The 25,992-nt window shown below is 36.0% G+C and overlaps 1 protein-coding gene across 2 annotated transcripts in view; it reads right to left on the reverse strand.

Moving 5' to 3' along the window:
• Positions 1-25,992, reverse strand: part of PIK3C3 (phosphatidylinositol 3-kinase catalytic subunit type 3) — a 126,153-nt gene that overhangs the window by 17,442 nt on the left and 82,719 nt on the right. For both annotated transcript variants that reach the window (XM_007974179.3, XM_007974178.3), the window contains 6 exons: positions 25,083-25,211; positions 24,030-24,099; positions 22,145-22,209; positions 19,116-19,200; positions 13,349-13,423; positions 5,302-5,470 (listed from right to left, as the gene is read on the reverse strand). In XM_007974179.3, the coding sequence (XP_007972370.2) occupies positions 5,302-5,470; positions 13,349-13,423; positions 19,116-19,200; positions 22,145-22,209; positions 24,030-24,099; positions 25,083-25,211 (593 nt within the window). The remainder of the gene's footprint in view (positions 1-5,301; positions 5,471-13,348; positions 13,424-19,115; positions 19,201-22,144; positions 22,210-24,029; positions 24,100-25,082; positions 25,212-25,992) is intronic.

The raw sequence follows: 25,992 nt of genomic DNA on the forward strand, positions 1-25,992 counted from the left end.
CTAGGGATACAGACAGTGGTGAACTGAACAAACAAGGTCCCCACACTCATGAAGTTTACATTCTGGAGGAAGGTGGAAACTAATATAATAAACTGATAAACATGATAATGTTATGTCTGCCTGATTAAAAGATTTAAAAGAGAAAAAACAACAACAGGAAAATGGGTCAGAGAGAAAGAGGCATCTTAAGGCGGTATGGTTTTATTTGAAATGCACTGAGAAGCAACTGAGTTTAAGGAGAGGAGTGACACATATTGATATGCATTTTTAACAGTTCACACTGGCCATCTTGAAGGGAATAATAATTGAAGTAGAGAAACTATATCACAGACTTCCAGGTGGACAAGAAACTACATGGGGGCTATCAGGCTATATTTTGGAGATGAAATAGATGATCCTTGCTGATGGTTTCAATGGAGGTCAGGGTGAGAGGAAAGAGAAACTGAAAGACACAAAGGATTTAGCCTAATGGGACACCAGTGTTATTCACCAAGACAGGAAAGGCTAAATGGAAGAGGAACAGGATTTTAGACAGGGACTCAAGAATTTCATTTTAGACATGTAGAGTTTGAGGTGCCTAACTAGATTTTTAGTAGAGATGTCAGATATATATCAGAGGAGATATGAAGGCTAGTGATATTAAAGTCATCAGTAATGGGATCATATGTAAAGTCACAGGATTGGATGAAAATGGTGGGGGGGGGGCAAAAATAAACGTCCAGAATGAAACCCTTTATAATGATAATGAAGCTTCTACATAAGAGGTGCCCCATCTTTTGGTTTCCCTGGGCCACAATGGGAGAAGAATTGTCTTGGGCTATAGATGAAATACACTAACACTAATGATAGCTGATGAGCTTAAAAAAAAATCTCATAATGTTTTAAGAAAGTTTATGAATTTGTGTTGGGCTGTATTCGAAGCTTTCCTGGGCTGCATGTGGCCTGGGGGCCACGGGTTAGATAAGCCCTTCTCTATGGAAATACAGATGATCCACTTGAGAGGGCTGCAAGGAATGCGATGCCAGCAGCATGCAATCAGCTGTTACACATTATTTAAAAAAAAAAAAAAAAAAAGATGCTCTTTCAACTAACTCTCCATCATTCGTACTCCGCTTTGTTGATTATATAGGTACATAATTTTTTCCCATCTTGGCATGGGGAAATCTACCAGAAGGTAACATAAGGAGAAGAATACAAAGTCAATTTTGAAAGAGATATATTAGAAGTTCTCCAACTTGGCTGCCCATTAGATTCAGTTGGGTAGCTTTTCAAATGTATCAATGCCTGAGCCCAATCTCAGACTAATTAAATATGAGGAAGCCCAAACCTTTCCCCTTGCCACCTCATCGACAAGCTCCCCAGGTGATTCCAATGGGCAGCCAGGATCAATGTTAAAAATCTGCTTTTATGGAGGCCGAATGTGATATTCCTTTTAAAAAAGGTAAATACTAATGCTTTCTGGATTATCTCCTGATTTAAATTTAACTATCCATGCTTCTATTGTTATAGCAAAGGGAAACAGAAATAAACAGAAAGGTTAGACATCCACATACTTCGTGAATAATTTATCACTACCTTTGATATTAATCTTTTACATCTGTTGTCATTAACCTGCATTTTCCATTTAAGACATAAGTAAACCAAAATAGCAAGTGTTTACTGAACAGGGCAGTCATTTAATGTCCTATCCAGAAACACAAATTTAAACGCCACTTGACTTTTTTTTTTTTGAGATGGAGTCTTGTTCTGTCACCCAGACTAGAGTACGGTGGCACGATCTCAGGTCACTGCAACCTCCGCCTCCCAGGTTCAAGCGAGTCTCTTGCCTTAGCCTCCCAAGTAACTGGGACTACAGGCACATTCCACTATGCCAGGCTAAGTTTTGTATTTTTAGTAGAGACAGGGTTTCACCATGTTGGCCAGGCTGGTCTCGAACTCCTGACCTCAAGTGATCTGCCTGCCTCGGCCTCACAAAGTGCTGGGATTACAGGCATGAGCCACCCCACCTGGCCAACAAACCAGTATTAGACAACCTAAGATTAAAAAATAATAATAGGGCGGGAAAGTGTGCAAAATCTATTCTAGCAGAGATTGCAAGATGGAATGTGATATAGTTAGGGTTTTTAGAAACAAGCAAGTTGCACGTAACATTCAAGGAAACTGAACTCTTTCTCTTACCCACGTTCACGTCAACTATCATGCTACACTCTAGTCATACAAAGATAATTTAAATTTTTCAGGAAAAACCTTCATTACTGAAAACAGAAATCCATTGACTACACTGAGGTTCTTATAGTATTTCAAAGGTCAATTTCCTCTACATTCTATTTTCCATGACACAAAAATCAGAGTTCCTGTGAAAATGTTATTTAATAAGTGTACTACTTCAAAGAGGGGAAGCAATGTCGTTAATGATGTATGTGACCAATAAAATTACTGATGTTTCGTGACTAGGCAAACATCTCTGAGACAATATGAGAAACTTACTTGATACAGTTAAATGCATTTCTTTTTTTTTTCTTTTTTCCCCCCGAGACAGAGTCTTGTTCTATTGTCCAGGCTGGAGTTCAGTGGTGTGATTTTGGCTCACTGCAACCTCTGTCTCTCGAGTTTAAGCGACTCTCATACCTCAGCCTCCCTACTAGCTGGGATTATAGGCGTGCACCACTACGCCCAGTGATTTTCTGTATTTTCTTTTTTAGTAGAGACAGGGTTTCACCATGTTGGTCAGGCTGGTCTCGAACTCCTGGCCTCAAGTGATCCACCCACCTCAGCCTCCCTAAGTGCTTGGATTATAGGAGTGAGTCACCATGCCCAGTGGGTTAAATGCATTCCTTATTTCATTATTGAAAATCTTTACCAAAAAATGTAGAAAGAACATCTTTGTAACATCAGTGTCTAAAAATGGTGTTTGGCATAAGTGTGGGTTGGGAGAAAGACAATATGTACTGATTAATAAGAGATGATAATGTATTTTGTAACCATTTATAACTAAGTTCAAAATGGCCTATTCTGCTTATGTGGTACGATGTTATTCAGTGGTTTCTTTCTGAAGAAACTGATCCATTATCAAGAAAAACTATAAAATAACGGGGCTGGTCATACCTATAAAGCCTAATAAAAGTACCGATAACCTTAGCTCCAAACAACTATCAGGTTAATTCTTACATCCTTGAAGGCATTTTTTAAAACCAACTAAAACATACTCTAAAATACAACATTAAAAAATAAATGTTGGCCGGGTGCAGTGGGTTTATTCCTACAATCCCAGCACTTTGAGAGGCCAAGGTGGGCAGATAGCTTGAATCCAGGAGTTCAAGACCAGCCTGGGCAACATAGCAAGACCCCACCCCATCTCTACAAAAAAACACAAAAAATTAGCTGCGCATGGTGGCATACACCTGCAGTTCCAGCTACCTGCAAGGCTGAGGTGGAAGGATCATCTGAGCCCAGGAAGTCAAGACTGCAGTGAACCATGGTTATGCCACTGCACTCCAACCTCGCTGAGAGAGTGACAACCTGTCTCAAAAAAACAAACAAAAAGTTGATCAAACAATTTGGGTCCAGATAATATAAAGTGAAGTATAGGGAAATTTTTAAAAGTTAAACAGTTTTCATTAAAACTTTGCATAAAATTATTTAATCTCTCTGTGGCTTTTCTTTGTAGCGAGGAAGTCAACCTTGGCTCTCCATTAATAACCTGCCTGTTTTCTCATTCTATTGAATTGCTACTAATCCTCTACCAATGACAGTTTATAAAGCACATTGTTTTCCTTCTGCTTTCAATAAGATAGAGCACCTTTGACACTTCTCTAGTTATCATTCCTTACCATCTTGTCTGCCACCTCCCTGAGATATCCATGGTTCGACTTAGTTTTCTATGGGCTTTGACTATTTTAAATTAAAAATCCCAGATATTAAATGGCACTCTCATCTCTCTGAAAGTGCTTCTGCATCACCAAACAAATCTAAAGAGCACTGATTTTCTCATTATTCTTCTAGCATCTCTGGAGGGTAAAACTAAGCCATTCTGCCACCCAAAGGATAAATAACACGGCCATTTGTAAAAAGGCCTGTTACAGGATTTGTGATACGTGGAGAAGACTGAGTTCACAATGAAGACCTAGTCATTGCATAAATGAAACTCGATTACTATAAGAAAACCAGTCTTTTAGGACCAGCACATCAACATCAAACGGGAACAAGGCCTCACACTAGACCAGAAGCAGGAATTCTGAGGGTTCTCATACAAATACGAAGAAGTTCTCAGTGAATAAACATACAATGAGTGCCTACGTACTAAACACTGTATGAGTAATCGAGGTTACAAAGGTTATGAAGACAAAGGAGACAGAACCCACATGCACTGGCAACTTGCTATCTATTGGTTATATTTTCACCTGGAAGAGCATGTATATATGCTTCCTGGACTGGGATTTTCTGCTGGACTAAGAAAAAGTCATTTTGCATAGTTGGGCTGAAAACAACAGTAGAGTCAAATGATCCTGTCATTTTTGACTAATAATCATCAGAGCCATATCCTGAATTTATCAAACATGACTTTTATTTTCCTTCCTGATGACATATGATAGTCAGTCCTAAGTAAATTAGGAAGAAGGAAGCACAGATATAGTGGCGTTGAAGAAAAAAGGATGGAGAAAAAACATTTTTTTTGTAGCAGAATGACTGATGATGTGTTAAAAAGAGATAAAAATCGTATTTAACATTTACTTCAATCATTGAGCAAACTTTTCAATATTCCTGAAAAGTACCCAAAACTAAGGAAGCTAAAGAATAAAAATGATTGAACTAATATCACTCTAAAGAAGTTATATCCTACATTCTTTGATAAAGAAATAGGAAGTCAGCTAGGGAGAAGGAAGAGAACCCAGTAGGTGACTGTACTACTGCGGGACTGTCTTCAGGCAGATCTGAATGGTATGAAGTTTCTTAACCTTTTCTCTATCTCAGTACTATCAAAGTACACTTTATTAAATAAAGTGACATCAACCCACTGAGTTGGAAGCCTCCATGTTTGCTTCATCTTATGTGACGCCAGCTTCCTGCCTGGTGGGATACAGTAATGAGATAGTGGGAAAGCGAGAAAGTTTGTCTTTTTCCTTTGATATTTGACAGTCTGTCAAAATTGGTATTAAATATAAGACAGGAAATACTGTTGCCTTTGTCATTTTGATAAAGTGATCAATGCTAAAGAATGCATACATTTAAACAACTCCTTCTCTTGTTCTATAAAATAAAATAAATTTACCCAAATTCTCTGTGCCAAGCAAATCAACTTACCTTCGCAGGTGGAGGAAAGCCGTGTAACACTGTTTACGGAACTCTTGGTACTGCTCACTCTGTGTGCCCCCCATTCCTTCTACCATTTCTTTATTCAGCTTCATTGGTGGAGGAAGAGGCTTCGGATCCCGACCCAAAATATATCCAAAGTCTATGTGGAAGAGTTTGCCTGGATGTTGACAAGAAACTCATTTGTTACCAGAATTATCTTAAAGAAATTGGTAGGGGATATGTCACACAATTGTCTCTTCATAAAGAATATTAGTTCAAGATGAAGCCTATTAAATTCTTCGATATTTCTAACTGCAAGTTTGAGAGTGGCCTTGGAAACATAATTAACTCATTTTAACTCATTCATTCAGACAAAATGATGCCTAAAATCGTGTCAAAGTAATGGTAACCTATGTTAAATCCTATTTATAAGTCTTCAGAATCAAAGACGGTTAGAGCCTGGATAACATTTTAAGGTATCAGCAGAAATTGGAATCTTGTAGCAAATTTTTTGTGCTAAAGTTTAAGCACAGTGTCCTTCATATAATGGAAAATCATTTCTTTATTCCTGAGATGAATCCTTCGGCTAATTTATCATTACTCAAAAAAAAATTTTAGAAAGGAAAAATTTTAAAAACCATATTCTTAGCATAAATAGCAATTCAGTTGTAATAATATATCACCTATCATTTTAATGTTGTTAAATTTTACTAATCTGTAACATAGATTTATAAATCTGTTTTCATTGTACAGTATATAAGAGTAAGCACAATTATGAGGTTTCATGTTGTACATATTTAAGATCATAAAATGTCAACACGGGGGGTTTCATTTCCATTAAAAGAAATCACTGAATGATTTATGACTGAAAAACCACTCTTTCGGAATCCCAAAATGGGCTTCGATGGTCTCTAAGTACAATGAAACTGATTTTGCGGGGAGATCAATACACTTCACCAGATTCCCAAGTAAAGTCCATAATTCAACAAATATGAGGAACCAGTTTCACAAAAGTGAATTTGATAACTTCAGTACCCACTGGAAAAGCAACATCCCTATAGTCTCTTAAGGTTCAAGGGGAGTATCTTATGATTTCAGTTTTCCACATCTGATGAAAAGTTCAGGATCAATTTCTGTTAACCATTTTACCACCTTCAACTAAGTATGTGTCCTCTGCTCAACTAAGCTAAGCAATTCTTTTGGTACTTTATTATCATTTTGAAATTTTCATTTATCTTTTACCTTGTTGGATACACACTATTCTGCCCCATAAGAGGTAAAGAAATAAGAAGCTCACAATATTACAGATGTAGATAAATTTTCCTTAGTTTTATTTAATTATTTAAATAATACTTTGTTACCAGTACACTTGAACAGATGACCAATCTGGTCAATGTTTGATACAAAACTGCCATCACACATGGTTTATTTAAAGGGCTCCATGCTTTTAATAGGAAACCTATCCCAGTTTTCTTCATTTCATTACAGGAAGTACTGGAATTCCAATATTGGCTATGTACCACTGTTTACAAATGAAAAGTGTATTTCTATCCTTCTTGTCAGAACACTCTCAAAGAATACGATTACTACTTAATTAAAAGGCGTAGAAGATTCAGTATCTAACAATGAAACCATTATTATGCTTTGCAAGTTAAATAGCCATGTATTTTCAAAAAAAGCCTATTAATGTAATGTTTTAAGAAAACTCATCTTCATAAATACTGAAGGGAATGGTTTTTTTTTTTAAGTTAATATCTGAAAACGAAATTTGTAAAGGTTCAAAAAACACACATAATGAAATTTAAAAGAATGTTTAAGAAGTTCAAAGAGTATGATCTTATTCAAATCTACCACTTTAAACAGTCAAGGAATAAAGTATACATAAAATAAACTGGTTAACCTCCTTTTGTCTCCAACTTGCAAAACACAGGGAGTAAGAGGTGCTAATTAAATTTTCCTGTTATTTGCATAAATAACATGAACTTATTTCTAAAATCGTAGTTCAAGGCATTTGTAATTCTTGGATTAAAGAGAATATAAACTATTCTCTTTGACAGTATTTAATGGTAAAGTTTATTTTAAATTTCTATTTTGTTTAATAATTAAACGTGTCCAATGTCAAAACTCTATTCATTCTGTTTTTCATACCTCTTCTTACTCTTCCCCCTTATACTTGACTTTCTTCTGCTGTTCCTTATAATCCAAACTCTATTTTTTAAAGATTCCACATAATTCCCAACTTCAAAAAATCTTCCCTGACACGCTACTCCAGTGAATTTCCTACTCTTCAATTTTTTATATATAACCTGACATTTATTTACCATTTTTTTCATAAAATGCCTTCTGTCTTATGTGAATGTTGTATCTTTCCTACTGCCCTACTGCTACACCTAGAAATAAAGAAGGTAACAAACAGCAATTTATTCTTATAGCAAAACCTGTATTTTCAGAATTAAAAAGGTTCCCGATATCTATACTCCCACTCACTGTTCCCAATACTTATTACTTAAACCCTTACAATATACTAGCAGTTTTCACTCAGTTAAAAGCACAATGATGCAATATTTTTCAATAATAGTTTTCAGTATCAAAGATCAATAATCTATAAAGGCAAAGAGGAGCTGGCATGTGCTGAGATCACATAGTAGCATGAGAGGGGAGGTGCCAAGCTCTTTTTTAACAACCAGCTCTCAATGGAACTAACAGAAGAGCTCACTCATTACCTCCAGCACAGTACCAGGCCATTCATGAAGGATCCACCCCCATGATCCAAACACTTCCCATTTGATCCCATCTCCAATACTGGGGATGAAGTTTGAACATGAGATTTGGAGGAGTCAAATACCCAAATTACAGAAAGTGGGAAAAAGAAATTTTTGAAATATATTAACTATTTTCTTCTCTCTAATAGCAGGAGTCCAAATAACAACCACATAAGTTTAAAAAAAAAAAAAAAAAGGCATTATTCATCTCACGGTGGTAAAAGAAACAAGCAAACAAAACCTAATAGCCCTTAAGGAATGTGTAGTATGTGCTCAATACCAAGCAAAAGTCTACTTATCTCTTTCAAAACTCACAGCACCACTAGGAGAATGGTTCTGTTATTATTTACAGATTCAGAAGAAGAGACTGAGTTACTAGTATATTATGTAACTTACCCAAAATCACCCAATGTGTGAGGGGCAAAATAAATGCAAAATTTGCCTTTAGAGCCGAACAAATTACCCACTATGAAAGACTGTTTCTTGGTCTAAAAAATAATCAATTTCACATAAAATTAAAGAATAATACAGAAAATCAGGATAGAAGTTGTGATGTTAATACTGACTGTCAACTTGACTGGATTGAAGGATACAAAGTATTGATCCTGGGTGTGCCTGTGAGGGTGTTGCCAAAGGAGATTAATATTTGAGTCAGTGGGCTGGGGAAAGTAGACCTTTACTCTAGACCGGCACAAACTAATCAGCTGCCAGCACAGCTAGGATATAAGCAGACAGAAAAATGTGAAAAGAGAGACTGGCCTAGCCTCCCAGCCTACATCTTTCTCAAACGCTGGATGCTTCCTGCCCTCGAACATCAGGCTCCAAGTTCTTCAGTTTTGGGACTCAGACTGGCTCTCCTTGCTCCTCAGCCTGCAGATGGCCTATAGTGGGACCTTGTGAATGTGTGAGTTAATACTTAAGAAATTCCCCTTTATATATACACACACACACACACACACACACATATTCCATTAGTTCTGTCCCTCTAGAGAACGCTTTATTACAGGAGCTATACTGAAAGAAAATGTCCAATTAAGATAACAATAAAAATAACCATTTTTCTTTACTTTGAGCTCTCTGACAAAAGGTTCAAAGCGTATTACTTTAAAGTGGCAAGGCAGACAAAAAAGCTACTACCTCTCTCACAAATGGCAACTCAAGATCAGGAGAGCCATCCTTAGGACTCACAATGATCTTTCCATTTGGTACAGATAGCAGTTCCCTGTTTACGTTTGTGAAGGTTTTTCAGTCATTTACAAATGAATTTCAAATACTGATTGTATTAAAAAGTATACCATAAGCAATGAACATATTTTTCAGTTATACTGCCTCTCCCTCTTTCCTCAAACTCTCAAAAACAAAAACAAAACAATTAACCTTTCTCCAAAGAGCTGGGATAAACTCAAACTACGTTTCATTTGAATCCTGCCACAACTGATTGCCCTAAGTATGGTTTTTAAAGCTTCTCCTAAGGACAATAACTCTGGGGTGGGTGGGGGGAAATCTATTATTTTTCAACCCCACATCACAGTCTAGCTTTGTAATTTCTTGTCCAAAGAATTCTATAGTAATAAGAATTCGATAGTAATGCACTAATAAAATATCACTCAACCCATATTTGTTTCAAGAAAACAGCATCATTATTAATCACATGACAATACACTGACTCTACACTTTTACATTTAAGGTGGATACACAGCGCCCTCTGCTGCACAAGCTGAGTAAACATCAACCAAGTTCAAAGTATTCAAAAACAAAGCATGGGCTAAAAAAAAAAAAAGTCTGGGAAATCCATAATTGCGATGAATATTTTGCATTTTGGAACATTACTCTTGTATAGATTTTGACATTCTCTATATGCAGTGAATCATTTTCTTTCACACGCCCAGAGTTCTTAGCTGGATCATTTTCTATTTAACCTATATTTACAGGGTGGAATAGTTTGTCTGGGGTAAGTCCCCCAAAAATATCAGTGAAATGAAATCTGCATGTCTCCTTCTTCTGCTCCATCCCCCATATCAAAAAACTAGACACAGATGATACAGTGGAAGTCTGATTACAATTCAAAACCACTTTAATCTAAAGCAGAATCTTAGACTCTAAACCTGCTTGTGCTGGCAAATGAGAACAGAAAACAAAGGTATTATGTTTTGCAGAAAAAGAGAAATGTGACTTGATTATCAAAAAATGCTCCATCAGCCATTGAAAAATTGGCTAGTTACATAAGAGAACCCAAAGTTTTCAATTTGAAGGCATAATAAACTCAAAATATACAATGGACAAATCTTCATGATAGTTGAGGCATTTTTAAACTAACAACATTGGAATATATTTCCTGACATGAGGCACATTCAAAATTAACTTTGAACTATACAAAGTCTATTTATAACATATATGAAATGTAACTTAAAACCGCTTTGAAATACAGACTCTCAGTAAAAATGACTAGAGACACAAAATTTTTTAAAAAATATTTTAAATTGTGAGAAGTTGAGGAATGCATTATACTTCTATTTGTCTTGACATAGTCAGTCTCTCCTTATAGAATCTAATTTCATCCAAACCAAAACTAAAAATTGGAAAACATGTATCTTAGTAAGAAAGATTTAAAATGCTAACTGCATAACGTAACTGGATGAAAGAATTACAGAGCAGTTAAGAAAAAATGAACTGCTGTTTTAACAGGAAAAAAAAGGTGCATCTTATTTATGCACATTTTAGGCTAAAGTTTTGATTTCTAAAAAGCAAATTTGGAGCACCCTCTAGTGGAAAACTGTTAACAAAAGCTTAAAGCTTCTGTTTCTAAGATTTAATTCAATTTCCATTAAACAAGTAACTGAGACCTGGGCCAAAAAAGTACATTACGTAGACTCTTCCTTCTGGTTTTACTCTTAAATACTCCCATTAAAACACGCACACGCACACACACAAATACACATACATGAGGGCACTTTTCAAAGTCCAAGAGAAAAAGTTTTACACTGTTTATCAATTTCCAAAAAAAAAAACAAGTAGAATTTTTGAATATAATATTACAGATGTAATATTACTTTTTATATTCAAGAATTTCATTGTAGTTGTAAATGATTACAATCTAGAAACAAATGGAATCATTTTTGTTGCTTAATTCTTGTGGTTAAAAGATTCCACCAATAAAAAGAGCTAGTGAAAATAACACATGAAACTTTCAAATTACAGCTTTCTCCAAACACACCTTAATGTTTATTTATAAATATCCTCTGCTAAATTAGCAAATCAGCCAAGAATCTCCATGAAAATCCGATTATATTCTTTTGGTCTTGGTTATTAAGGAGACTGACTGGCTTTGACACAGACACGACATCACACATGCAAGTTCTATCAGATGATTCTCCATATGTAATAATTAAAAACTGAATATATGACATTCCAAATTACATAAATTAATAGGGTCATTATATTAATACTTAGACTATTCTTGATGTATTATGTTAAATTATTATCACAATTTGGAGAAATACAAACAAAACAGAAAATGTTTTGAGAGACCAATTTAAAGAGTAACGTAAACATCTGTTTTCTGCAGAAGGCTGAAGAAACTTGAATTATTTAGGCCAGAAAAGAAAAAGGATCATGGAAGAACACAAGTACTTATTCATCATTAATTCAACACTGAATTACTGAACACCTTAGCTAGGTGTTGTTCAAGGTCCGGAGGCATGGGGTAACCCCAACAGACAAAGGTTCCTGCTCTCATGGAACTTGCATCCTGAATGGGAGAAGACAATGATAAGAACTCAACAAGCTCTAGGAGAGCAAGGATTTCTGTCTGTTCTGTTAACTTTGGTATTCCCAGCATCTACTAGGTGTTCAATAAATAGTTGTTGAATTAAACAAAGAAGGTAACTTCAGCTAGTGATAAGTGCTATAAACAAAACAGTAATAAGTAGAGAGCATTGGAGGAAGAGGCAGATATGTTATTACAGATCAAAGAGTTAGAAAGGGTTTCTCTAAAGTTATGCCATTAGAATTTCAACTTAAGTCAGCCCTGCAAAGATCTGAATAAAGAACTTTCCAAAGGCTCTTGTCTGAGGCAGGAGTGGTTTGACACTCAGACAAAAGCCTGCCTGGACAAGCCACAAGGCCCCAGTAAAGAGTTCAGATTTCATTCAAATTGTTTAGGCAACATGTATTGGTTGCTTCAAGTGGGGTGAAAGTAGTAAAAATGAAGAGACAGTAGGTAACTTCATGATCTATTTTGGAGTTGAGGAGTAGACAAGATTTGTTAATAGGTTCAGTATATGAGATGAGGCCAAAAGACATATTAAGAATGACTTTAAGGTCTAGAGCTTGAACAACTGTGTAGGTGATGTTGCTATCTATTGAAACGGGAAAATGAGGTGAGAAGCAGGTTTTAGGTAGGTAGTAGAGGAAAGGATAAACTTTTACAACTGGCCATATATAATGACAATTTCAAGTAAGCAGTTCGATACTTCAATTTGAAGTTAATGAAATGAACTGAGGTAAAAAGCTGTAAGTTTGGAAGCTGTCTGCATAAAGATAAATACATAGGGCCAAAGAATTATCAGGACAAAGGGCGCTGAGAATGATTATCCCACAGAACCCCAAGGGGAAAAGCAAATAATTAAAGGTAGATATTAAAGTGAATTAAGCACACTTTGTAAGAGAAAGGACATTTTAACAATCTAACTAGAGCTATACAGTAAGAGACTAAGCTGCTTGTATCCATTATGGGCTTTCCATAAAAAGAGGCATTTCCAGTATAGCAGCATGTGCAAAACGACCATCTGTAGGATTACTACTAAAGCAATTCTTACAAGGGAACGGACTATCCCTAAACGTTCTTCCAAGGTAACATTTAAAGGAATTTTTAAGACTCTCTGATTTATCTTCACTTAGGTAACTCATCTTTTTTTTTTTTTTTTTCTAGATGGAGTTTTGCTCTTGTTGCCCAGGCTGGAGTGCAATGGTACGACCTCAACTCACTGCAACCTCCGCCTTCCAGGTTCAAGCAATTCTCCTGTCTTAGCCTCCAGAGTAGCTGGGATTACAGGCATGTGCAGCACACCCGGATAACTTTATATGTTTAGTAGAGACGGGGTTTCTCAGTGTTGGTCAGGCTGGTCTCGAACTCCCAACCTCAGGTGATCTGCCCACCTTGACCTCCCAAAGTGCTGGGATTACAGGCGTGAGCCACTGCGCCCGGCCACAATTTATCTTGTTAGTAAATAGATTCAGGGGTAAAAACCATGGGCAAATACAATGTATGTCTACTGGTAGCCATTAATTGTTACCTGTTTTCGTTAGCAAAAGGTTATCCAGGTGCCTGTCTCCAACTCCAAGTATATACGTGATCACGCAATATCCAGCTGCAATAACAGTTAAAAAAATGTGAAAACAAATGCAAACCAGGTTATACATTCTACTGAATATAAAAGCAGTTTGTGCAACTTTATTATCAATTGTTTTCTAACGTCTCTGGTTTCTCATCTAAATTCTCAAATATGCAATCTTTAACTCTGTCACTTGAAACTCAAAGTACTATTTAAAACAGAAAATCTTGCAGAATTCTGTGAAATTACAAAAGTCACTTGCATCAAAACTTAAGTTAGGTTAAGGAGACCATAATTATAACATGGGCCTAGCAATTCTAATATCAAATTGGACACAGTTAAAGATGACATCAAAAAAGAAGTATCTACAGAAATACACATAATAAAGTCAACTGTCAATTATCTCATAACTCATAACCATGTTATCTATAAGATAACAAGTAAATGCAGGGTTAAATTTTTTTTAAGCCTGTGGAAAAATAATCTTGACATGGAAGTAGATGGAAAACCAAATGCATTCATTTGAGTGGTAAAGACATTTATGAAGTTCACGCAATAATCTTCTAAAGCATTAAGAAAAATTATATGATCAAGACTAAAGGCAGAGGCATTGGCTCTAGCTGTATTCTGTTTTCTTTTTCTTCTAAAAAAAAAGTCTGAAAATTTAGCATTTATTGAAACTACTTACACAGAATTTAGCAAATAGCACCTTTTTGGAGGTTTCTTTTTTTTTTTACTATGTTTATTTCTACCATTAATAACCTAACAATAAATACACCTTGTACACATATAAAACTATAGCAATATTTACCAAAACCTGTTTATTTCAGCCCACGTGTAAAAACAAGACGGGACAACCTGTTAATGAACTTATAACCTTGCTCAAATTCAATAAATAATACGGTTCATTTGACTCAGGTTCTGAAGGCCATTCCAGAAGTCCAAAAGCAACTTAAGCAATGTATCATTATTGGAAAAATAGTATTAATAATAATCACAGTTACAATGTACTGAAGACTAGGCTCTTAGCTAGGCATATCATATTCATCATTTCTAACCCTTTTAATGATGCCAGTTAAGTATGATAACCATCCTTCAAATGAAAAACTTCAGGCTCCAAGAATTAATGGTATTGTCCAAAGTCACTGGGCTGGAATTCATGTCCAATGAAATGTAAGCAAATGCAGATGCATGGAGAGCAGTTTTAAGCAAAGGGCTGACTCAGCTAGGAGGTTAGCCCTTCAGGCCTTTTCTCCTTCCTGTCTAGATTGCAACACGATGACTGTAGTTGCAGCAGTTATTTGAGACCGTTAAGGAAAAGGGCAAGAGAATCACAGAGCCTTCACCTGGCCCTAACCACCTTAAATAGTTGGAACAACAGCAATCTCTTACAACTAGTTTTGTCACAAAAGAGAAAATAAACTCTTATGATTAAGTCACTATAGGTACATTATGTTAACTGCAGCGGAATGCAATGATAACATTTAGTGGTCCACTGAGGAGGACTTAAAGGGTATCTAGATGAAGGGAGAAAAAACTACAGCTTGATGGCCAAATCTGGCTCCTTTCAGTTTTTGTAAAGTTTATTTGAACACAGTCATACTCATTAATTTACATACTGGCTTGAGCATTACAATGGCAGGGTTGAACGGTCACACAGATCATCTGACTTGAAAAGCCTAAAATACTACCTGCAAAGCTTTAGGGAAAAGTCTTACTGACCCTTGATCTAGAGCATTGCTACACAAAATGTGATCCCACAGACTGGCAGTATCACTATCACCTGAAAGCTTGTTAAATATGTAAACTCTTCAACCTTACCTCAGTCCTACTGAATCAGAATTTCTAGTGGCAGCAGCCACAATTCCATTGTAACAAGCTTTCAAAAATTACTATGCACACCAAAGGTTGAGAAGTCTTCTCTAAACTCTAGTGTATTAATGAACATAAGAATCACCTGAAAATCCTGTTAGAATGCAGATTCTGATCACAGAATCAGGGCAAGGCCCAAGATTCTGTAATACAAACAAGATCCCAGGTAAACCCAATACTGTGGGTCCACATATCACACTTTAAGTAGCACTGCTCTAAAACTGCCACAATACATGCAACTTCAAAACTGACTAAAGACTCCCCATTGAAAAATAACTAAGTGACTTACTGAGGGACATGAAATTTGATATCTCTAAAGAGAAACTCAGTAGAGCACCCTGAGAACACATGAGAACTTAGTATACTTAGGTTCTCTAATATGTGATTCTAATATGTGATTCTTAGAAATGTAGCTGCTACTCAGGGGTACTAAACTACTGATAACGTGCATATGAAGACAAGAGAAACTCCTGCAATTTTCAAAAATAACATCACTGTACATCAGTGCAGCTGAGTTGTTCAATCCAGACCTACTCACTATTCTCATTTTTTTTTAAATTATAAAGTACAATTGGTTTTTGTCACTATTTAAGTTGCTTAGCTATCTCTACAGAATACTGATTCACCCGTGTTGCAACAGTTAATTCTGACCTAATATTTTCATGTAACTAGATATACATGAATTATGCTTAATCCTAATTATAAAGCAAAATATTTATATAAACGACTCATCATCAAATTTGTTTGAGAGTGATACTTCATTGTTACATGGAAATGGAAAATGAATAAGGGTCTTTTGCCCTGCCTCATTGGGTTATGGTCATAAATATGTTGGATGGCCATTCTGATAAATATGTTTAGTCAAGTGAAATATATGTATCGACATACGGTCATATTTAATAGTAAAGATGAAAATTTAGAGTGCTTCAATAGTTTAAAGTGTCAATACTCAGCAGGGCACTTCAAACAAGGCTACATCCTGAAAAACAACAACAAAACATTTGAGGTAAGAATAGGATAATCCTCAGAAACGTTGAGGAGATAATTAATACTCAGAATGATTTGGGCTGGGCGCGGTGGCTCACGCCTGTAATCCCAGCACTTTGGGAGGCCGAGGCGGGCGGATCACGAAGTCAGATCGAGACCATCCTGGCTAACAGGGTGAAACCCCGTCTCTACTAAAAAAAAAAAAATACAAAAAATTAGCCAGGCATGGTGGTGGGCGCCTGTAGTCCCAGCTACTCGGGAGGCTGAGGCAGGAGAATGGCGTGAACCCGGAAGGTGGAGTGAGCCGAGATCACGTCACTACACTCCAGCCTGGGCGACAGAGCGAGACTCCATCTCAAAAAAAAAGAAAATACACAGAATGATTTAAGATGACCTGAAATACATTTGCTAGAAAATGTTTAGGGAAAATTATTATTTATACAATAAGGAAACACTGTTTCCGTCCAAGAAAATCTTGTTAAAACAATGTTGTTAGGTTTTTTACTCCATGTGAGATGCAAAACATCTTGCAATTGTTTTTATAAAAAAAACTTTGACTTAAAGAAAATTATAAAGACAAATAAACCACGGATCCTATTTCCCTTTCCTTAGTGAAGATGCATGTGTATGTGAGAATAAACAGTATTCCCACATTTAGCTGCGTGATACAGACTTGAGACTTTAATCTGGAAAAGATGTCACCCAAACTATTATCAATTGTTTCTTCTTACACCTTGCAAAAACCTTAAAACATTATTTTCTAAAATGGAAGTTACACACAGATTATTGTGTCATACAGGAAGCCATATAGGAAACAGAAGGCTATTCTAGATGAAGAGAAGAGCTGCCATCAAATCAGTTATTGAGGGATGAACACAGGTGAAATGTTGGGAAAAAAGGGAGAAATAAGATGTAATGTGAATTTAACTGTCCTATACGTAAGATAATTTAAATTGCTATTCTTTCCCCATGAAAAAGTCAGCCATACTTTCATTAGCTCTTGGGGAAAAAATGGACCATTATACAAAAGACACAACGGTATGACAATAAGCACGTCCTACCTGTATCCCATTCTGATAATTTTACTAAATGAGCAGAATTTTCAAATTTTAGTCAATATTGACAGGGCAAGTATATGTGCATGTACTTTGTGTAGAAAAAGTATTTCTTTATTAAACAGATTTATGACTTTAAAAGGTTTACAATAACTATGCTACAAGTAAAAACGTAAAAGATAATTATTTGGGGGTATGTAAAACACCTCATGTAATAAGGTACTAAGGGAAATGGCCACAAATTCTGTGACATCCTTTTCATCCAGGGCTTGGATCTATATATATTCTGTCCCCTCACATCCAGGAAGGCTCTAGGACTGCTCTGAACAACAGAATATAACACAAGTGATATAGTACCAACTTCCCAGCCCCAGCCTTCAGAAACCAGTATTTTCCATTTCCTGTCTGTCTGAATATTTGCTCTTAGAACCCAGCTCTGAGAGGCCCAAGCCAGGGACAGGTCATGTGTAGGTGATTCACTATAAGCCTAGCTAAGACAGTATAATCTGTCAATCGTATGAGTGATCCATCTTGGATGTTCAGCCTAGTTGAGCCTTGAGATGATATGTAATTTTTTAGATCACAGAAAAACATAGACTTGAAGGTCTGAGAAAAACAGAACAGAAAAGGGGCATTCAAAAGAAAGAAGGAAAACAAGAAAGGAGGGAGGGAAGAGAGAGAGAAATACAGAGTAAGAGGACAAGGGGAAACATTTTCTCTCAAAACCTTCTGTGATTTTAAGTCTTTAAATACTGCATGTAATCATGTTTATGAGCAAATTCAGTTACATGTAATATACATTTATATTCCTACAGTAAATACAAGAATTAAAACTATAAAAGATTGTAATATATACAAACACAATTTTATTTCCATATTCTCAAACTTCATTTTCTTTCTATTTTTCTCATGCCTGCAATCTCTGCACTTTAGGAGGCCAAAACAGGTGATTGTTCGAGCCCAGGAGTTTGAGACCAGTCTGGGCAACATGCCAAAACCGCGCCTCTACAAAAATGCAAAAAAAATCAGCCAGCTGTGGTGGTGCACACCTCCTACAGTCCCAGGTACTCAGCAGGCTGAGGTGGAAGAATCACCTGAGCCTGGGAGGTCCAGGCTGCTGTGAGCTGTGATTGCGCCACTGCACTTTAGCCAGCCTGGGTGACAGAGTGTGACCCTGTATCCAGGGGGGAAAAAAAAAAGAAAGAAAGAAAAAGAAAAGAAAAGAAAAGAAAAAACAAAAGAAAATGAAAAAAAAAAAAACTCCTCTAGAATATAAGCTTCATGAAGTTAAGCATAAACGCCTGAAGAATAAAAATTAATCCCTATGTCACTTACTATATATATCTAGGAAATACTACTACTGCTTACTTATTTCTAGGAATGGACCATAAGAACTGACTCTAAAATACCATGAGGGCACCCTCTTAATGAAGCACCATTATCTTAGCTTTTAAACTTTATCTAAAGCACAATTATTTCTGATTGAGACTTTTCCCATGGTCTACTTAGTTTCTGTTAGTCAAAAATGGAGAAAATCTAATGGAAAATTAACAGCTTCCAGGAAGAGATAAATTGCAATTATAAAATAGTTCAGTGATTGCAAAGATATATCCCTGAAGACTAAATACAATTTACATCTTGTTACTACTATTATGTCAAAGCATTAATGACTACTTTAATCAACATTTATCTTTTACTCTTCCTACAGAGCATTTAAATATTAACATGTTCTAAATGTTTATGATTATGGCAGTATCAGGATGGCCTGCTCTTCTTTATTTGATCAATGGAAAGTAACAGCCTGAAACACTTACCACAGCTTTTAACGTAGGTGTCCATGACCTCAGCACTAATCCCATTTGGCCCATTCTCACTTGGTGCATATTTTCTAAAAAAGTTCTGAAAAGACAAACAAACAAATTAGGTGTTTTGAAGCTATAAATAATGACCAACAAGTGTCTAGTATAAAGCTTAATCAAAATACAGTATGAGAAACGCTGACTGAACAAAAGAATTGTAAGAGTACAATAAATACACTAGAGTTTCCACTAGGGGAAACTGTGTATAATGCACCCCTCCCGTGCTCAACCCCAGATTACCAATTGCACCTATTCTTTTACATTTAGAGGCAAAAAACAAACAAAAAAAAACACCACAGAGCATATTATCTGAAAATACAATTAACGTACTATTAGAAAATGAGTTTATCCTGGCCAGAGGTGGTGGCTCACGCCTGTAATCCCAGCACTTTGGGAGGCCAAGGCAGGCAGATCACAAGGTCGAGAGATTGAGACCATCCTGGCCAACATGGTGAAACCCAGTCTCTACTAAAAATAAAAAAAATCAGCGTGGTGGCGGGCACCTGTAGTCCCAGCTACTCGAGAGGCTGAGGCAGGAAAACTGTTTGAACCTGGGAGGTACAGGTTGCAGTGAGCCGAGATCACGCCACTGCACTCCAGCAAGGAAACAGAGCGAGACTCAAAAAAAAAAAAAAGTTTATCCTATGTTTTCACCTATTTTGAATACCCTGTATTCTGACACAGGATTTGCATCTGGAATATATTTTAAAAATTCCTATAAATCTATACAAAAAATATAAACAACACAACAGGAACATAGGCCATAGGAAGATGCGAACATGCACTTCACGGAAGAAACAAATGGCCTATACATAAATTTTCATATGTTCAACCTTACACATAATCAGGAAAATGCAAACAAACCAAAATGAGATACGAAGAATTTGAAATTTGGCAACACTACGATTTTGGCGAAGATGTGCAGCAAGGAGAAACACAAGAAGTGTTACAGTTTCAGAAAACAACTTTTAATTACTGAAAAACAACTTCTAATTATCAAGTAAAGCCGAATGTGATCTATGATCCAGGTAAATGACTTACACAGATCAGATGTGCAGCCAAGAGTCAGCATACAAACTGTCACCATTTTCATTTTATAAAATCATAATTACACAAAACAACATAAGTAATCAAAAACTTTATGAAACAACGTTGGCAATTAGGACCCATGCTAAAAACTTTAAGTACACTTCATGTCCTCTTCAGAAGAATCCTAAGAGTAATATGGGTTATTACGGAAATTTTACAGATGCAAAAACTGTGTCTTGAAGGGTATGTTAAAGGGGTCCCCAGGACCACTGACAGGTTTGACTTGTTAGAAGGTCTTACAGACTAAACATGTAGTTGTATCATGACCAAGATTTGTTACAGAGAAAGGCTACACAGTAGAATCAACATGGAAAACACACACAGAAAAAATCTGGAGAAATTCATACACAGGCATCCTAGCCCTCTCTGTCCTGTGAAGAGACACAGTGAGCTTCTTTTCCAATAGCCAAAAATAAAAATTAAAAAGCAGTAACATTAGTGCAATGTTTCTGATAAGGGAAGCCCATTAGACTTAGAACCCAAGGTTTTAACGGGAACTGGTCACCCAGGCAACCTCTGTCAAGCAACTAAAAAGTTCCAGACTCCCAGAAGGAAAGCAGGTTGTTTAGTATAAAGCATATTATTTGAACAATCTAGGCACAGTGAACCACCCTTATCGATTAGGAAGCAAAGGGAACATGCTGAAAGCCAGTGACCAATCTCCTGGCAAGCAGGCCTTTCCAAAGGTAGCCACCTTAGGACTACTATGTTAACTCTTCTCTGCAGAAAGAGTTAACCAGTTCACTCAAGGTTACAGAGCTGGAAAGTAACATGGGTGGAATTCAATCCCAGGCAGTTTGATGTCATAAGCCTGAGCTTTTAACCACTGCACATGACTGTACCCCAAATCAAAGAACAGAATAAGCACTTGCTTTGCAAAAGAATCAGAGTAATACTTTTCTACAAATCTGACTCCCATACTGAATAAATGGAACAATTAAATAGGGACAGGCAAAAACACGCTGTATCAAATATCTTCTAGCAAGCCCTTCTATGTTGTTTCTTTCATCTCGGGTGTATCAATTTTTGTTTTAATTACACACCTTTTTTTTATATAGGGAAGCAGGAAAATTATATTTAAAAAAAAACAAAAATAAACCATTAAGATGTTACAAGAACTAATCCATGTATTTAAAGGGTAAAAAAAAAAAAAAAAAAAAAAAATCCAAACATATTCATTACTTTGTCACAGGAACCACTGACCTTTTCTCATATTTAAAGGGGAGCAACAGGTTGCAGGGAGAGGACAGGGGTCTTAGATAATTGTACAAAAGACAGATAAGCAACAATATCATTGTGGTAGTGTTCTGAGTAACAAAAACTGGAAATAAAGTATCATTAATTAATATCAAATAAATTACAATGTTTCCATTCTTTGGAATATAATGCAAGTACAAACATTAACAAATTTTAATTTGTTCACCAATTAACTCTGGTGTTTTTTTTTTTTTTTGACACAGAGTCTCACTCTATCACCCAAGCTGGAGTGCAATGATGTGATCTCAGCTCACTGCAGCCTCCACCTCCCAGGTTCAAGCAATTTTCCTGGCTCAACCTCCCAAGTAGCAGGGACTACAGGTGTGTGCCACTGTGCCCAGCTGATTTTTGTGAGTTTAGTAGAGACAGGGTTTCACCATGTTGGCCAGGCTGTGTTCACCAATTAATGCCTGATCCCTTGACACACAATGCATTGTTCAAGGAACTGAGTATCTGTAGGTAACAAATGGAAGAATCTTCAACTGCAAACATGCTTACTTCTGAATAAAGGAACAAAAAAACTTGAAGAAAGAAAAATGATAAAAGGAGACTTTCATTTTTAACTCTATGTTATAAAGACTGAATTTTTCATGACAAGAATATATTCATGAATTGCATAATCTTTATTGATACCATACCTGAATGCTTCCCTCTGTATCAAGAACTTCAGCCACAGGAACTGACTGGATAAACTGCATGAAGCCTACACAGAAATGTATGCACTGCATTAAGCATAGCTACTGGTTAAGAAAGAAAAATAAAGGTTCTGCTAAGAATAATCTTCATCTATGAATAAATGCATTCCATATCTGAACAACTTAAAAAGATCTATGTACACTATATTAAGTTTGTACTGGCATTTATGTCATACGACCTATAAGAAAACATTAAAAAAAAAATTAAGCTGATTTAAGTCTATATGTTTCTCTAGGCTGATTTCTATTATAAAACATGAGGAACGAAAACTAATAGTAAGCTTCTTAAATCTAGCATCAAAAATTTCTTCTTTCTATAGATTTACAACATATACCAATTAAAATATTCCAAATTTAAAATCACCATAAGAAATCTAGAATTGTGGATTACAATCACTTAACCCTAAAAGCTGCATGTAAAACCGTATGTAATGGCTCCTTTTGTCTAATATTCCATCTTCTGTCATTTCTTGGTAATGACAGATGTGTAAATCCCTTAAACTACCAAAAAAAACCAAAAGGGAAAGGGGACAGACAGTATGTGGGAGAAGAAGAAAAAGTCAGTCTGATAAATCTGAAGACAAAAGAAACATAAAACAATGGATATATTTAAAAAATAAAAGTTGGATAAAGAAAACAATATTTCAGGATCATAAACTATCATGATCTGGTTCTGGTAAGCCTACAGGACAATAATTTGCATGCAAATTAGGAGATTATATACCCCTGTAGAGTAAGAAATATCTCATTTATTCTTGCATCATAAATACAGAATAGTTGGCACTAATTCACTTAACAGGTATTTATTGTTTCTTGACCATGTCGGAAGAAATTTGCCAAGTAAGTAAAAATAGATGCTTGACGCTGCCTACATGGATCTTAAAGCTTACAAGCTTCACTGGGGTAAATACTATGAATAAAGGGTACTATGAAAGGAAGTAGTGTAAGGACACCTAACTTACAGTAGGGATCGAAGGACATCTGACATTTGAGTCATGTTTTCAAGGATAATAAAGTTAGTAGGCCATGGAGACAAGAATGTCTGAGACAATGATCACAGTGTATGTGAAGGCCTTAGAGCACAATGCATTAGATAAAACAGAAGGTAGCCAGTATGGCTAAAGCCCAGGATGCAGGGGAAGAGTGGTAAAAAGAAGAGGCTTGAAAGATAGATATAGGGTGTGTCACACTATGCAAGCACTTAGAAGCTAGGTAAAGGTTTTTGGGGTCTTTGTCCCAAGAGAAAATGAAAGCTAATAAATGATTTTTTGCAGGATCGTAAAGATGCACTTTTTGCACTTTTATAAATCATTCTGAGAAAAAACTGAGAAGACTAATTAAGGCATCAAAAAGATTTGGGAGTGGCCAGCGGAAGGATAGGAAACCTAAAGCATATATTTTGTTTCTCAGTAACTACTAGTATAAAGTAGGAAGGATAGCAAGACTATGGAATTTACAGTAAGCATTAGGCAAGCATTCCTAGGGAATCTTCTACCAAACTTCCCGAGATTATTCATCTCAAAAAGACTCAGATGGTTTGTGCATGTGGGGTGTGTGTGTGTGTGTGTGTGTGTGTCTACAGGATTGTCAAGAATGTTTGAAATTTCCTGTTTCTCAGTAACTACATTAACCAGTAGTTAAATTAACCAGTAGTTACTGAGAAACAGGAAAGAAGGAAAGACAGAAAGGAGGCAGGCAGGAAGGTCCAACTTGTCTTCAGTACTACAAGTGTAAATTATTTGTATCTCTAACATACTTAAAAATTTTCAATTTGAAAAAGTACACACAATGTACACTAAAGTAAAATAATGATGTAAAATACACTTACCATGTTTTGTACTGGTGGCTAACACCTTATAAGGTGTCAATTTCAAGTCCAGATTTTCTTTCCGTAACAGCTTTTAATCAAAAGATAAAATATATTAACCAAATGTACAGACTGTTAAAAGACACTTTTGTGGGCAAATAGTATAGCAGTTTTATATAATACAGATTTAGGAAATTAACCTAAATTAAGTTTAAATTAGTTAATTTAGGCCTGGCACAGTAGCTCACGTCTGTAATCCCAGCACTTTGGGAGGCCAAGGCAGGTGGATCACCTGAGGTCAGGAGTTCAAGACCAGCCTGGTCAACATGGTGAAACTCCGTCTCTACTAAAAAATACAAAAAAAATATTTTTTAGTGGTATTTACTGGGTGTGGTAGCGTATGCCTGTAGTCCTAGCTACTGAGGAGGCTGAGGCAGGAGAATTGCTTGAACCCAGGGGGCGGAGGTTGCAGTGAGCCAAGATCACATCACTTCATTCTAGCCTGGGCAAAAACCAAAACTCCATTTCAAAAAAAAAAAAAAAAAAAAAATTAGTTAATTTAACTTTGATCATCAAAATTAAATTTATTAAGGACTCAGATGATGGTATGCCAAATTTTTCATCTACTCTAAATCTCTGTTAGCAGTTTTCAATGAACAATAGGGTTGTTCCTATCACTTCCTGCAGTCCTTTCTGGCCACAGAGTACTTCAGACCTCAGTAAAAGGGAAATAGGGCAAACATGTACTTTTTAATGCCAGGGATTAAAAAGATGAAAAAAAAAAAAAAGATTTAATAGACTAAGAGGAAGAAAACTACTAAATCCTATCTTTAGAGAACTTAATTTGGAAAAAAAAATTAATGGAACATATGCAGTTCCACTTTACACTCAACACAAAAGCCATTCTGAAGTGTATAAAAGCAACTAAACTTTTTCAAGGTAAGGAGAGACTGTTGAGCTTTCTAGGATCGTACCTGAACGTTACAAATACTTGTTTCATAAACAGCAAATGTACTAAGCCACAGTCTTCCAAAATGAAAAAAATGTTCCCCACCAACATAAGGTCATGTTCACCTTGTCCATGAGTGAAATGATTTGAAGAATAAGTTGATCTTGACGTAAATCATCTCCATGCTTAAATATAACTGGATATTTGCCTCCATCTTCTGTCTTAAAAAACAACTGTGCAGGCATAAGGGCACTCTGGAAAATAAAAATATTGATTTCAAATTTGGCCATGAATTAATGCATATAGGTGTATTATACATACAAGAAAATGTTGATATATAAGATAAATACACAGGTAAACAGGACCTAAAAAACAAGTTGGGTTTTCAGTGAGATACATTAGGGTATCTTGGAAAGAACAGTGAACCAGCTAATTGTCAGAAGACTACATGATAGAAGGCGCACAATCTCTGCAATCAGTCACGTGGTTAGAACACTGCAAGCTCTGCCACGTACTTGCTGAACAGTCCTGTGCATATTCTTTGTCTCCTCATTTGTAAAACAAAGATAGCATCTCGGCTGCAGAGTTGCTAAGGCAATCAGAAACTGTAAAGGTCTGGCATCATGCCTAATACAGAGATGACATTCTATATATACCTATCATCATTTTCTATTTTTAGAGGTATACTGAAATAAATAAGGTGAAACCGTATAGCATAACAACGTACCAGATGTAAAGTCAAGAGCCCTGGTTTTTAATGGCAAGTACACCACAGCTTGAGTATTCCATAACAGAAATGCTTGCAAAAGTTTGGGATTTTGGACGTCCCTGGATTTTGGAATATTTGCATATACATAAATAAAATATTTGACGGATGTGACCCAAGTTTAAACTTGAAATTCAATTACGTTTCACATATACCCTATACACATAGACTGAAAGTAATTTTACACAATATTTTTAGTAATTTTGTGCTTGAAACAAAGTTCTGACCATGTTTTGACTGTAATGCATGACATAAAGTCAGCTGGAGGA

The sequence above is a fragment of the Chlorocebus sabaeus genome, chromosome 18 (assembly GCF_047675955.1).
Source record: "Chlorocebus sabaeus isolate Y175 chromosome 18, mChlSab1.0.hap1, whole genome shotgun sequence".
Lineage (NCBI taxonomy): Eukaryota > Metazoa > Chordata > Mammalia > Primates > Cercopithecidae > Chlorocebus > Chlorocebus sabaeus.